The sequence below is a fragment of the Lathamus discolor genome, chromosome 5, assembly GCF_037157495.1.
Source record: "Lathamus discolor isolate bLatDis1 chromosome 5, bLatDis1.hap1, whole genome shotgun sequence".
Lineage (NCBI taxonomy): Eukaryota > Metazoa > Chordata > Aves > Psittaciformes > Psittacidae > Lathamus > Lathamus discolor.
Window position 1 is genome coordinate 44,800,457 of NC_088888.1, and position 14,851 is coordinate 44,815,307.

General features: G+C 40.8%; 1 protein-coding gene across 2 annotated transcripts in view; it reads right to left on the reverse strand.

Annotated features, from left to right (window-relative positions):
- CNKSR3 (CNKSR family member 3) overlaps positions 1–14,851 on the reverse strand; it is a 147,398-nt gene that overhangs the window by 102,702 nt on the left and 29,845 nt on the right. For both annotated transcript variants that reach the window (XM_065680599.1, XM_065680598.1), the window contains exons 2-5: positions 13,014–13,177; positions 5,265–5,467; positions 3,534–3,621; positions 1,341–1,382 (exon numbers count right to left, since the gene is read on the reverse strand). In XM_065680599.1, the coding sequence (XP_065536671.1) occupies positions 1,341–1,382; positions 3,534–3,621; positions 5,265–5,467; positions 13,014–13,177 (497 nt within the window). The remainder of the gene's footprint in view (positions 1–1,340; positions 1,383–3,533; positions 3,622–5,264; positions 5,468–13,013; positions 13,178–14,851) is intronic.

Here is a 14,851-nt window from a genome sequence, read left to right on the forward strand (position 1 = left end):
CTCTGAATTGACCTCTTGTGGAATGCTTATGCAGGCAAGGTTCATATTTCCTTTTGACCAAAACATAACTGAACCTAAGCCAACATTGTAATGAAAGACAAATTCTGACCTTGTATGTGTGTCAGTAAAGTCAGAGGCAGAACAGCTTTGTCTTGTGCAACTTGTAACTAGCAGAATGGCTAATTAATAATAAAAAAAAAGTCATAGTCCAAAAAATCTGTGCTTTCCCTACATTCAGAAATTTCCTTAATGCCACACAGTGTGGTTTGGGTTAACTGAAATTTAAAGTAGGTTACGACAGCTTAAAGACGAGGGGAAAGAGGATTAGTTCACAGTACAACAGTTAGTTATACACAATTTGGAAACCATCAGGGTAAATCATCTTTCACAGGGGCTTTGAATCCTTCAGAGTAGAGGTATAATTACAGGACAGGGGGAGCTGCCTCGTAGGAAGACATTGGTTTGGCTTACAATGGCCCCTGGAAACAATAGTTCCAACGTTTTTTCTTTTGTTTTACATCGGATTTATAGAGCAGCAATAAAATAAATCAAAACAATGCTGAAGTGTGAATGCGAGGAACTGCTCAAACAAGGGAACTTCAAACAACAATACCTACTTCCAGAGTGGGTGTGCACAAATGGAAAAAGAAAGATGCAAAAAGCCTCTTTTACGTGGTTTCATTATTTATGGACATAATTATTTTTAGTTATTGTGCTACTAAATTCCTAAGCATCTATGAGCTAGCGGAAGACCTTATCAAAGAGCACAGCCTGGTTCATGTCAAAAGCAGGAAGCAATGATTAACTGTTACAAAATATAAAAAGCATTCCATTACGCTCCTCATTCGGTCACAAGGCTGTTTCAAACAACCCTGAAAACTCTAACTCAAGCACAATCAGAGACAGAACTTTAGTTCTGTGGCAGGGCAGTTCTTTTTTGTGAAGAAGTTTAATAAGCCATAATGCATTTAGGGCTTTCATAAACAGACACATCGCAGGCATACTTGGTTTGTTTGGGCCACCATTATTCTACAGCACTACCCCTCACAAGAAAATCTGAGGTCTAAATTATCTTAGAATATATATATTTATATAAAAGTAGCTCTGCAATGAAACTTTAATGAATACTGTACTCTGTACTATTACACAGACTACAAGTCTGTTCAAACTTCATTAGTTTCCTCTAGAGCAAAGAATATTCACAAAATGGCCCATAACAATGTTTACTTGCATGATACATCCATATGTTGGGATTGGAAGGCCGTTGTCAGTACAGAGTACAAGCCACCAAAATAAATGTGAACGCAGGCAGCTGAGTTTCAACAGAAACGTGTACTTACTACAGTCTGAACTTTATCTTCCATGTCAGCCACAGTGCAGTCCTAAAACCAAAACAAGAACAAAAGGCATACATTAACCAATAATCACGTAAACACATCATCTCTGAAAACTCTGCAAAACCGCCACTTTAACCTCGACCTGAAATAGTTATTCATGCTGCAAGGGATTTATCAGATTAGTTTCACCCAGTAGGGCTCAAATGTACTGTTAAACAACTATTTTCTGGCCCTGGCAGAAAGCAATAATAAACCTTGAAAGCTAAGAGAACATGGGATTCAATTACAGCCAACAGACTTTTCCAGAAAAACAGAACCCTACACAATAAAACTAGCCTCTCAGGAGGCCAGGCACATGAGCTTGCCTTCCTCTGATAAACACCAATTTAAGAGCTGCTGTGTCCCAGGCACCAAAATGGATGCAAAACGTCTATTTTGTTAAAAACAGAAAAGCGATCTTTTTTAAAATATGCTATTGATGACATTCCTGAGGGCCAGAGGACTGCACAGAAAGCATTATTTACACAGCCCAGGTACAAGTCTTTGAAGTGAAACAAGTTCATGTAACAAGCTACAGAAGTCATAATTTTCTGCAGTAAGAGCTAGAGAATGTTAACAGATTCTCAGATTCATAAATTAAAACAGCAAGTAAATAATGAAACAAGATCTACAGTATCTCTAAGGAGAAAACCCCCAAACTCCAAGCATTTAAACAAGCTTAAAATTCAAGATACTTGCCCTTGACATCTGTAGTGTGTTTGCATCGCAAGGTTTTGGTAGCAGGGGAGCTACAGGGTGGCTTCTGTGTGAAGCTACTAGAAGCCTGCCCTGTCTGGTGGAGCCTAAATCACCTAAAGATTTTTCAACTGTGTCTCCCTTTTCCACACCAGTGCATTCCTTCAGACCATTGCCAATGTATCTGCAGTGTCCCAATACAAAATCACACCGATTCTTCTCCCATTAATGTTTTTTCTCATATGCACCAATCCTGTTCATTACTGTAGCTCATACCAAGTTGGCAGAGAAGTACTCTGACAGTTTTTAAAAGGCTAGGGTTGTATTTGCCAACTTCCATTCCCCCGCCATCAAAGGCTGATTTAACTGAAAGATTAGACACCATTTTTAGTAGTTTTATTAATACAGTTCAGCAATCTCATCTCAGTTCCTGTAGCAGTCTTGGGTGAATACCATCTGCTACTAGAAACACTAACTGTTCTAATCTGTAGCTGTAAATCACTGACTTTCTGCAATTGCACATGCAACACCTAAACAAGAAGGGCATTCAGCAGCATGCCAAACTTGTGCTTCTTTGAACTTACACTGAACTATCCAGACGCTGTCCTTTCACAATGATCCAACTGATAAAATTGGGTGTTATCGTGGCTTGACAACTCACAGGATGTTTCTATCCTTTGACATCATCCCCTCAAAACTGGGAATCACCCATGTCACAGGACATGGTCCTTTGGAGTTCAAACAATGTATAGCCACTAATGTACTATGACAAGAAGTATATTAGACTAATGACTGAGCAAGTTGGGCTGGAACTGAAGTGTGCACGCAGTGCTTCACAGCCAAAGCAGCAGACTTCTGTCAGAACACTTTCAAAGACACACAGTATTACTCAGAGAGCAAAATTACATAATTTTCCAAGATTGCCACAGTTGCTATATGTCCTTTTAGCTGTTAACAATATAAGCACCCTTCACACAGCTGATAAATGGAGTTTTGAAACAAAACCGTGGTCTTGCACTACTGGTAGAAGAAGCCAGGCTAGCAGGGTTTGTGTCGCAAAGGTGGCAGCTCCTTCCATTACATGCATCATTTTCCATCTGATGAATAAAACACTCTGCACAGGACAACACTTAGGGAGTCTGTTTTTCAACATGTTCAGAACTTGAAAATCTTTAAATGTAGACCAACTGTTTTGAAAACTAAACCTCTCCCCATTAAAGCTCAAGAAAGTGAGTAGCCTTTAAACCCTAGTCACTTAAGACACAGCCAGCAATGGCAAAATTGGAAATTGAGTTGGGGGACAACACACAACTGAAACTGACCTTCATGGACCTTTCAAGTAAGCTGTCATTTCCAGGTCTGCCTTCCAATTAGCACTCTGCACACAGTGAGAACATTACTTCCCTAAACAACCCCCTTCCTTCCCTTTTGGAAAGCAAAGTGGAAAAGAAACCAGCTGACCTTCTGAACAGTAGTAGTGAGATCCAAGCAGAGCTGAATGATTCTGTTCTTCATTGATGAAAAGTCAGCAATACCCGTAAATGGGGTCCTGCAAGAGAAAATTCCCTTTAGATAAAAGGGACCTGTCTTCTCCCACCCTACATTACCAGTGAGGAATAGCAAATGAGAGCAGGCATTACAATTCTGACATCTATGCAAGTTTGAGGATACAGTTTCATAATAAATATTCCTGCATATTCGTGACTGTATAGTCCTGCTCCGTCCTTGCACCAAAATTGGTGAACGTCTAGCCCTGTGGTGAGCGAGTTCAGGAAGCAAAACCTGAAGCAAAGGTCCATTTTCCGAACTACAGTTCCCTCAGCTACATGCCCATGTCAGACCACACTGACTGTTGTAAAAATCACACTCGTGGGCCTGCCAGTGAATAGGCTTCTAACTCCCACATCTATGATTACTAAACTCGGGGCGGGAGGGGGGAATCTCTAAATGAAAAAAAGATGGATTTTCACATTGAGCCTCACTGCACCTCTCTGTGTAAATCTTGGAAAAGAATCATTATAGGTAGGGCAGCTTTAGAGTCTATAGGATCTCACCGCAGACCTTCCAGACGCCTGAAAGAGCTAGAAGGGGGGTTGAGAAGCAACACCAAACATCTTGCTGACTGAAATGCAGAAGAAATTTAGGGCAAGCTACCAGCAACAGGGTGAGAGGAGATGACCAAGTGAGAAACACACTGTTAACATTACTGCCTGGACACAGAACCGACTGCTAGGTGAAGGGCGGGGATACTGAAGGATAAAAGGGCTCCTTGCTGCGGTCCCCATGCAGTTTTCCTCCTAACCCTTCTTGGGAAAGCTGGCACGGCTCTTGAGAATTTACATTCATCTGCTATCATGGACAGCATCCCTGCCAGCAAGCAATGGGCTAGTGCCTGTTTGCTTCCTCTGCAGCTGTCACAGAACAACTCTGGCTTTTGTCAGGGCAAACAAACCTCACACAAACACCAAATGGAACAAAGAAATAATTAAACAAAACACACATCCATCCCGATTCCTGTCCTACCCCCCAAGAAAAAAATATGGCAGAGGGAGTCTGTCAAATCACAGAGCTAAGGCCACAGTTTGAACGGAACACTAACAATTTTTTACAAAAGGACCTGCCAATGACAAGTAATTTAGAAGGTAGTACAGGGGTAGGGGAAATCACATGTATGAAAAACTGACCTGAACAGGAAGGTGCCTACTTTTATGAATACCGGTTTGGGTACAATGTTAGCAGTTTCACTGGTTTTAGTAAGACTGGAAGAACAAAAGTAGATACCCTAGATTAAATTTGTCCACTAGAGCCCTTCTGGCAACACCAAATGGGTGAGATCATAGAGTCACTGACTGGTTTGGGCTGGAAGGGACCTTAAACACCATCTAGTTCCAACCCCCCTGCCATGGACAGGGACACCTTCCACTACACCAGGATGCTCAAAGCTCCATCCAACCTGGCCTTGAACACTTCCAGAGATGAAGCAGCCACAGCTTCTCTGGGCAGCATCTTTCAGTGCCTCACCACAACAGAATGTCTGGAGTAGAAACTTAAAGATGTCACCTCTAGTTCTCTCCATATAATATAACAGCATAACTGCATAAAGATCTTTACACTCAAGCATCTAGAAACTGCCCTACAAGGCGAAGCAAGTCATTATGGCAGTAAATCAAAATATAAATATTCTATTCTTACCTGTCCAACCATGCAAGCAAGGCTTTGGCAGCACCAATAAGCTCTACCACAGAAGTAAGGAATTCATTGGGGGGCTTGCGAGAGGTGTTTCCATCATAATTTGAGCTTTTCCTACGACTGCTGATGTAATTTTGCAGATTGTTGGATGATGCTCGCAGTTTGAGAACCAGGTTCTTCATATTGTCTGTTTCAAGGCCATAGTTCTGCAAGGAATATTATTAAGCTTGATAAATCTCCTTATTGAGTCCTCCTATTTATTGTACTGGAAGTTACAAACTTATATGGGATGAAAGTTCTGAGGATGGGGGAATCTTTTTTTTTCCTTCAAAAATGCCTTTTAAGAGTTTTCTACACAACAACCACTTAAGAATGGTTTTGTTCATGCCAAGCCCCCTCAGTTTCTGACATTAATGAGATTTGAGAACACTTTTCAGTCAGAATGAAGTTGCAGTGTCCTACCAGATGGCATTTACCTTTCAAAATGTGGTTGGAATAACATGATTGTGTTGGTTCTCTTTTTGCTAAAGGAAAGCAAATGCTGTTTTTTCTGAAAATATTTTCTATACTGTGGTACATAAACACTGGAATAACATTTCATTCACAACTAAATATAAACTTAATCTGGCAAGAGATAAAAACATCAACAGGAAGTAAATGCAATTTCACAGTCACAAGCTTGAATAAATATTTGGATTGCAAGTTTTCAGTAACTGTGCTCCTTGATTATAGCAGTGCGATGATTGGCAAGTTTGAGGACTGTGTTAACACTATACATAGTAATTAAAACCATCCTTCAATGTTGTATTTTTCATTCAACAGCATCTTTATAAATATTTGAAACCTAAAAAGTCTGTAAGTACTGCCTGCAACTTCAACTTTGCAAATTCAAACACAACCAAACCACAATCCCCAAGATTAAAACCCCATTGGTTTTATGTAACACATTGATCGTCTCATCCTAGAGATGTCAGAAATGCTATATCTGTTCTAAAGACAACTCAGTTTTGTAATCAAGATTATCTTCTTTGTGCTGTCAGCTTGCAAATGTGTGAATTAAGTAGCAACATGTTGCTATATTCATTTCTGAGTTATTCCACCTTGCAAAACCTCTGTGGACATCTTATCAAAGCCTCAGGCAAAATTTAGCTCTGGGAGTGAAAATCACCACCCAAAAATATAAGACAACCATGCCTTTCTCCATTCTCTTGCTGCTACAAACTCTTACTACCAACCTTGAAGTTCCATAGATTAGTCTGCTATACTGTACTCTTTCTCCTTCCCTTCTCAAAAAAACTAAAGCAACTAAAGCAAATCTTAATTCCATTCAATTCCAAGCTTCCAGGGGTTTCTGAGTCCTCTGCTCACAATCGCAGCATCACCAGGCTGAATGGGAGCTCAGGAGGTTTCAGTCCAACCTCCTGTTCACAGCAGGCTCAGCTGTGAGCTCAAACCAGCTTGTTCCAGTCAGGTCTTTAAAACCTCCAAGGACGGAGACTGCAGAACCCTTCTGGGCAACCTGATCCATCATCTGACTGTACCTAAGGTGAAAAAGGGTTTCCTTGCATCCAGCCTGAACCTGATTTCAACTTCTGCCCAAAGTCCCTCATCTTCTCGCCATGCAACACCATGAACAGCCCGGCTCTGCCATCCTGTCACTGTGTTCCCCATCACAGTAGGTGCTGGAAATTTGCTGTTAAGGCCTCCCTGAAACCTTCTCTTCTGCATGTTAAAGAAGTTCCAGGCCCTCGGCCCCTCCTCATGGGTGAGTAACCCCAGCCCTGACCAACCTGGTACCCCGTCACTGAGACTGCACTAGTTTGTTTACCTCTTTCCTGTACTTGGGAGAAGGGTCATATATAGACTAATGAGTGCCAAGTAAAGGGTGATAAGCACTTCCCTCCCTCTTCCAATAACCCAAGATGCTGCTGACAGCCTTGCTGCTGAGGCACACTGCTGGCTTGTGGCTCCATTCTCTCCAGTCAAGCACCCATTAAACAGCCTCTTAGACTAAGTCATTTACAAAAGGTGAAATGGAACCCTCACCCTAAAGAAACCCACCAGTGTGAGGAGAGGTTTCAGCTATTCAGCTACCTGCAAAAAAAATCCACCAGTTCCTAGGGATAAAATCCCAGGGGGTGTAAGTTACACAAATGCCTGCCCTCCTGCCCCTGAGGACTCTTGGCAAGGAAGCACCCTTAAAGTACAGCCAGGAACAGGGGTTGAGAGGATATATCCAATTAAAAAAAAATGCCACTGCTGCAACAGCAAAGGATATCCTTATATTTTCCAGGATCACAGAGAGGGAAAGATTTGGATTACTAAACAATGTTAAAGTACTACTTGCATACTGTCATGTGTGACTTTATCACCTTTTAATTAAAACAGCGCAAAAAAAGCCCACCGCACACACACAAGACCATCATTCAGATGCATCTCTTACAGTTACTTTTCTTCTCCTCACAGGACACTGCATATTAATCTATTTTTTGAGGAATACTTTTTCACCAACAGGACTGGATGTGGGGTAAGTTCCTGTGACCACAAAACTTTGTAAGTAGCCATGTGCCAGAAATCTCACCCTTTAGCAAGGGAATTAGAGAATGCTGATCTCCCTTCCTTCCATAAAGGGACAGAAAACACAACAGATTCTGTTTTCTGTACAGTGGTATTGCCACCTAATGACTCCCATCAGAACTTGAGAGAGTCTTGATATATTTAAGTATCTCCAGGTCTTTCTTTCTTTTATTCAGATGAAGAAATTGTGCTCAGCACCTGTGGGTGTCTGCAATTAGAGATGGCCCCAGCATTTAAACGGACATATGTTAATATACCACATCAGATTTTGGCTTTGGCCCTAAACCATTCACATTTTCCTTATCGTAACACTTTCACCGTATTTATACAGCAGGTCAAAACAGTGTGACTCTTCCAGTTCAGCTAGTTTTTTAATGATTCTAGCAAGTAGTTCTGTTTTGAGCTGGACTTCAGCAACACAGATGTTGCCTCTGGAGATATATGGGCTCTAGCTTCGGACTGCAACTGGCCTCCCCAGCAGCCTATCAGGAGTACATCACAGCCAAGCTCTCCAGTCCTGCACTAAGCTTTCTTACAGCTTCCCCCAGAGACTTTGCAGAGTGCACCAGACACATCTAAACTGGCAGTCTGTGCTCTAGGAAAAGTCCTGGCTAAGCACTATGCCTGTCCAGCACAACAGGGAGCACGCAGCTCTCCAGTACAGATGACTGAATTCTTCAACTACAAGATCAGCCCTGAGGAATGAACTTTCCCAGAACAAAGGGCCATCACAACCCAAAACACCTCACTTCCAGAGGCAAGCCAGTCTTCTAACCTGTTTGAAGTAATACACAGAAAGCATTATGCCCCTTCACCAGATACAGCAATATTTCCATGCAAATTGACACTATCTCAAGAATCTCACACATAACTACTTATTCCTGCTGTTATTCTGTTCCTTCCCTTGCAGTGTCCAGTCTGTTGGGAGGGCTGGTTTGGGGAACTAAACCATTCAAAAACATCTATTCCCCTTTTTTACTGTAGTGTGCTCTCACCTGGTTTAGCTCCCTGAAATGGCTCACTTCAGGGTCAGGTAAGTGCAAGCACAAAAGATCACTAATAGAAGGCAGCAGCTGACTTGGATTAGTTTGACTTGCCATGGAGCAGTCACCCCAGCTCAGGACAGATAGGAAAGCTGATAGCACAGCAGCACACTAAGCAACCTTCTCAGCAGCATACAGTTGAAGTGCAGAACTTAGCAGCCTTTTTTGAAATACTGCTAGAGGACTGAGGCTACAATATTTAGCAGATTATTTAAGCATCCAAAAGGGTTTAGATGTTGTTCATGAACAGAACACATTATGTTTTCATATCACTCCTGATTTCAAACATCAAAGTTGTTTTCATCAAAACACAGGCTGAAGGCCTCGGTCAAGAGCACCTTATGTCAAACATTCCCAGCTTGTTACTCATTAACCTGCGGAGCCACATGCGGGGCTGGAAGGGAGAGACAGCATGCACACATGCGCAAGGGAGCAGAGGCACACAAGAGCATGCTCTTTCTGAAACACTATTCTGTTTAATGAGAAAAAGCACTGACCAAAAAATTGCTTAAGGTCAGGCAGCCAACATTTTAAATAAATAAATAAATAGCATGGCTAACTGAAGTCAAAAGAGCACAGCAGTTGTGGCAGGCTCTACTACTGCCCAGGGGCCGCATCCCCTTCCCAGCCATGTGCATGTGTCACAGTGGGATGAGCTGGATCTGCTGGCTGACCCAACTGAAAACCAGCTCTGGGGGAAGAAAAAATGAAGAGCAGACTGAATGTCCGCCTCTAAAGCTGATCTGTCTCACTGCATGCCTTTATAACAAACACTAGAGTTAACACAAGGCACTGTCACAGTCGCCCATTCTTGCTCTCTCCCTTTTAACAAACGTGCATTCTAAAAAATTCTTTGGAGTCCCAAACTGCCTAACAAACATCACTAAGTTTAAAGCCAAGACCTGTAGAAAACTGAAATATTATGAGGTGGTGCAGAGATGTGGCGCTTTTGACAATGATTAGCCACTAATAAAATAGAACATTGCATGCATGAAGACTTATGTTTTGAAGGGTTTTTTTGTTGTTTTGTCAGCATATTTGCAGTGCATTACTGCCAGTGAAATTATCCAAGGTTCAACACTAAAAACTATGTTATTTTTGGTTGGGGGGGGTGGGGGGGTGGTTGGTTTGGGGTTTGTTAATGTTTTGTTCTTGGACTTGGGTGTGGTTTTTTTCTTTTTTGTTTGTTTGCTTGTTTTTGTTTATAAGACTGCTTAGAACTGGTATCTCTTCATTCTAACCTCAAGAAAAATCAGCTGCTTTTATGCTTCCAAACTCTCCCATCATACAGTGTCGATAAAGATTCACAACCCTAATCCAAACAACACATTAAAAGGGAAAATATCTGCATACAGTTTCCTGTTAACGCTTGCATTGTTTTATATTTATTAAGCCCAAACAGGCAAGACTACTCATCAGGGAATAATAAGCATTCAGTTCTCACCACCTCTCTAGATGCTTCTTGTCCCAGTTTTTGGCTGAGACAGCTTATTTTCTGGATACCTGCTGCTGCTTTTGTGGTTTTGCATGAGTTCAATAAGCATGCTTATGTATGTTTGTTTCCCCTTCCCCAAATATTTCAGTCAACTAAGAAATGTCTTCCTCCCACCCTTTTTCTCCCCCCAAAAAATACTGTCAATAAAAAGACGGAGGTCCTCAAGTTGATGTTTCTTTTTCCCCTCTGAGGAATTCAGTTTCTTTGATACATCCTCTAAATTCCTTAACTAAGCCTTCAACACCTGTTCAGAAAATTACTAGACCAGCTCAAGACTGACAGACATGTGCGTTGACGTGAAATCTTCACTTTTTATCCCTGTCAAACACTATCCCACTGCCTCTTCAGCTGCAGCTTTGTTGCACATGCAGCCACTGCTATGAGGAGATGAGAGAACACTACCTCATCAACCAAAGCAGCAGAGAAATATGCATTAATTTCTCTTTCAGCTATCCTGGTTCTAGAGTTTACTTACTAGAGCACCAGGCACCGTAACTGCAGACGTATTTTCAGCTTGGCAGAGTAACTGCCAAAAAATAATAATAATAATAATAAAAATTTAAAAAAATGAGTATTTGGTGAGTTGTCTCCAGGAAAGGAGAACCTTCACACTGTGTTTTTACAGCTGATCTACTGAGGCTGGGAAAAACGTCTGTATGGTCAATGCTTGAAAAGAGCTACTGCAGGAGGAAGGTGTTCCAAGACTGCTGCTTCACGGCATTTAGAGCTGTAACCGTTCTTCTGGTGTAAGGGCACTGATCTGAAGGAAGTTCAGCTGGGAAACTGCCAAGGCAAAACTAGATACAAAGGGGAATTCTTCTTAAGGACTCCATGACTGGAGAACCAGAAAAATAAATCCCAACAATAGTTCCTTTGCTTTCAAGGCTCCAAAATTTAGACAAATGTTAGCATATACACACGCACACATTAAAAAAACAAAAAACTAAAAACAACACACAAAACTATATCAATACACACACACTTTCAAAGAATTAACACAGACGGAACAGGGAAGCCTTTGCTCCCTCACACGAAGAGACAGCAAAGTAAGAAATTGGCTGTCATTAGACCTTAAAACACACCATCCCCTCAGGAACAATATCAATGGAGATTTTATGTAACAATCCCAAAAACTCAAGGGAAGGGGCATCAAGAAAGTGAAAAAGGGCATGTCTAACATACAGGAATTCTTCCTCCACCTCTTAATAGGGAAGAAGAACATGGCAGCTGCAATACATGAATTCTGTCTAATACATTAACTTGAGCTGCATTTCACAAAGGATTTCCAGAAAAGAGTCTGAGGTCAGAACTTTTGTCTACAAAGGAAATTAGAAGGAAATTGTAGGAGATAAAACACAGCTTTAGGTTCTGGCGTTCATCCAGCTTTGTTCATTTTATGCTAATATTTTTAAAAGTCAGAGAAAAAAGTGCCTTTGGGGGCTGCCACATCCATTACTTGAATCAGGACTGTATACAGCACAGTACAGATCCCCTCAGCTGCCTGATAGATGGTTATCCCTTCCCACAACATGAACTGCATTTCAGGCTAACTCCATTCTTCTGTTATTCTTCATTCTAACTATTCTAACTCATTCTTCAAGTTAAATGTTAAAATTTTTTTATAGATTAAATATTGAAAGGAAATACAGTATTTCTCAAATACAAGAGAAACTCCTTGGGAAACATTTCAGATTGTATGAAGCAATTTCCGTAAATACACTCCTTTCAGGCTTTTCAATTTTTTTCCTGGTTATGGAGTACAAATGATCCCTGTAGCACCTCTGCAGCAAATAAAGCACATATTACAAAGGCAATAAAGACTCTCCATTTTAAGAAGAGTATGCTGAGGCACTGCAGGTCTTGCCTAATGAAGGGCAGGCAGGCCAGTGCTGGCCAAGGAATCATCAGGCAGCCTTTCCCACCCTTCTCCCTAATGTAATCATATATACCTCTGGCTCTCATTCACTGTGTTACATCAAACGTATCTTCAAGACTGTGTCCAAACTACAGCTTTTAAATAAAGCCTGCACTAGCAAAACAATCTGAAATGTATTTATTCTTTCCAGAGTGTTTGTTTTAAAAGTATCTGTGCAGTTACATATCAGGAGTAAGACAGAGGAACAGTTTAACTTCTGAATCCAATGGGAAGTTGAAATCATTACAACTGTAACTGAGTTAGTAAAATATCCTTCATCTCATAAACATTTTCTTTGCTTTGTATGTAGATTACGGAATTGTCCTGAATCCATTTCAACTGATACAAGGAATCATTAACAGCTGTCATTTCAACAGTATGTATTCCATTTCTTTGACAAATTCACTCTACTCAAGAGAGATTTTAATCACTCTGTTCACTAACAGAATCCAGAAGATTTAACAATGCTACTCAGACAACTTCTTTCTCTAGAAGAGCAACCAAATTAATTAGCATTGCCTTTTATGAGGAAAAAGTTAAAGAGCTATTAATATAAATATAAAGCTTGTAAGAATTAAACAAATTCTTAAATATTTTCTTTTACCATGATGTGTAACAAAAGCAAAAGACAAGTATTCCGGTTTTATCAGACTCGCCTTTGTTATTCTCCCAAAAGAGCTCTCTAAGAAATTCTTTGCATATCAGTTCATCACTTAACTAACCAGTGCACACAGGAGATCCACAGCCTCTAGAACCAGTTCCTGGTGTCCAATTCGCGAGATGCCCAAGTCTTCAAGGTCCTGATGAGAAATCTGTAACAGCTGTTCACCATTTATCTTCTCCCGTTCAAATTTATGGACATACTGCTGCAGGCAATCATCCAGGCCTACCAAAACATAAAAGAGAGAAGGAAATGTGATTACAGATTTGTCTTTTTTTCTAATTGAGGGAGAGGGGGAAGGAAACAACACCAAATCGCAACCCCACAAAAACAAAACTAAATCCTGCAAAAGGCACAGACTGCGAGTTCATATAATATGTGATGTCAAATGATGAAATAAACTTGCAGTGCAACTGAAGCTGTACCACAGGGGCAGAAAAAACAAAGCATGCAGGTTATGTGGATCTTTGGGTCACTAAAGTCGATGCACAACCTGCCTGCTCCTTCCGGATCTATGTTATCAGGTAAGAATGTCCTTTTGGTTTCTGCGTAGGGCAACCCAAAACCCTGAAGGGCAAGCAAAGCAACAACAGCAGGAAAAAAAAAAATGCAATAGGGCAAGGCAAGAACAAAGATCTTGCCCAAATTCTAGTTGGACAAGTAAACAAACAAAAGCACAAAACCCCCCAGTTCCCCATCCACTTATACATAAAAGGGCTGAATGAATGATGAGAGGAAAATGGAACAATCAAAGCCAAAGCAATCAAAATTATGTTTGGCTCAATCTCATTAGTCCCATGATTTACAAGAGTCTACAGCTTCCTGAATCAGCCATTCCTCCTTCCCCTCACTAAGGATTAACAGCACTCACTAATAAGAAATCCTATTCACTTTTGTATCTATGAAGTATTTTTAAAACAGTTTAGAGTATTTTGTCCCAGCAATATCCCTCAAATCCTCACTTTAAATTGTGATTCTATAATCCTGTTCTCCACAGTATCCTCTCCCCAGTGATTAAAGAAAAGATTTCTGGTTTTCGTTTTGTTTTATTTAACTAAACCTCATGTGTTAAACACAGTTTTTTGTGTATTCTTATTTCCTCTGGTCTTAAAGATCCTGTGAGCAGCAACAACCTAGGAAAAAAAAATTTGGATGGATGTGTTATTTTAAAGATGATGCAGAGCTCTTGATGCCCTGTTCCATTTCAACATATTAGCTTGAGCAAGAGAAACAGATTCAATTAGGCCTGTTTTATAGAAACACACTACGGTCACTGTATATAGCTGACAAACAAAAATTCAGATTACACATTCAACATCTACTTTGTAGCATTCACAATAGCTATGTTTGCTTGACCATTCAGTTCTCCAAAAATTGAACCTTTAGCTGTGTAAAGGATGTTTATCCATGACGCTGGCTCAAAAGGAAGCTACTGACATGGACAGGATGTTGAATTGTACAGATGAGAAACATGAACAGCATCCTGATCTACAAGGAAATTAGAGCCAGAAGACCAGCACCCAATTCCACTCATGTAGCCACAGTAGCAGCTTGGAAAACAAGCACTCCCTGTACATGCTACTGCCAAGAAAACACTCAAGACAAATCACAAGGGGGTTCCAGAAGTCACATGAAATAATCTCGTTTCATAACAGCAGCACGAGCAGTCACCACTGACTTGTACTGTCTGGTCCCGGCAGATCTGCAGATTAAGGATTTTCAAAGCCACAGGCTTAGTTAACACACATCACTTGCCTTTTAACTCTCACTCAGAAATTAATAAAAACAGACACCCTGGCACTTAACAGTCACCCCTTTACATGACTCGGGCAAGCATAATTATTACAGCACATCAAAATCTGGCTGAACAAGCTTGACTTGTCCACATGCAGAGCTACT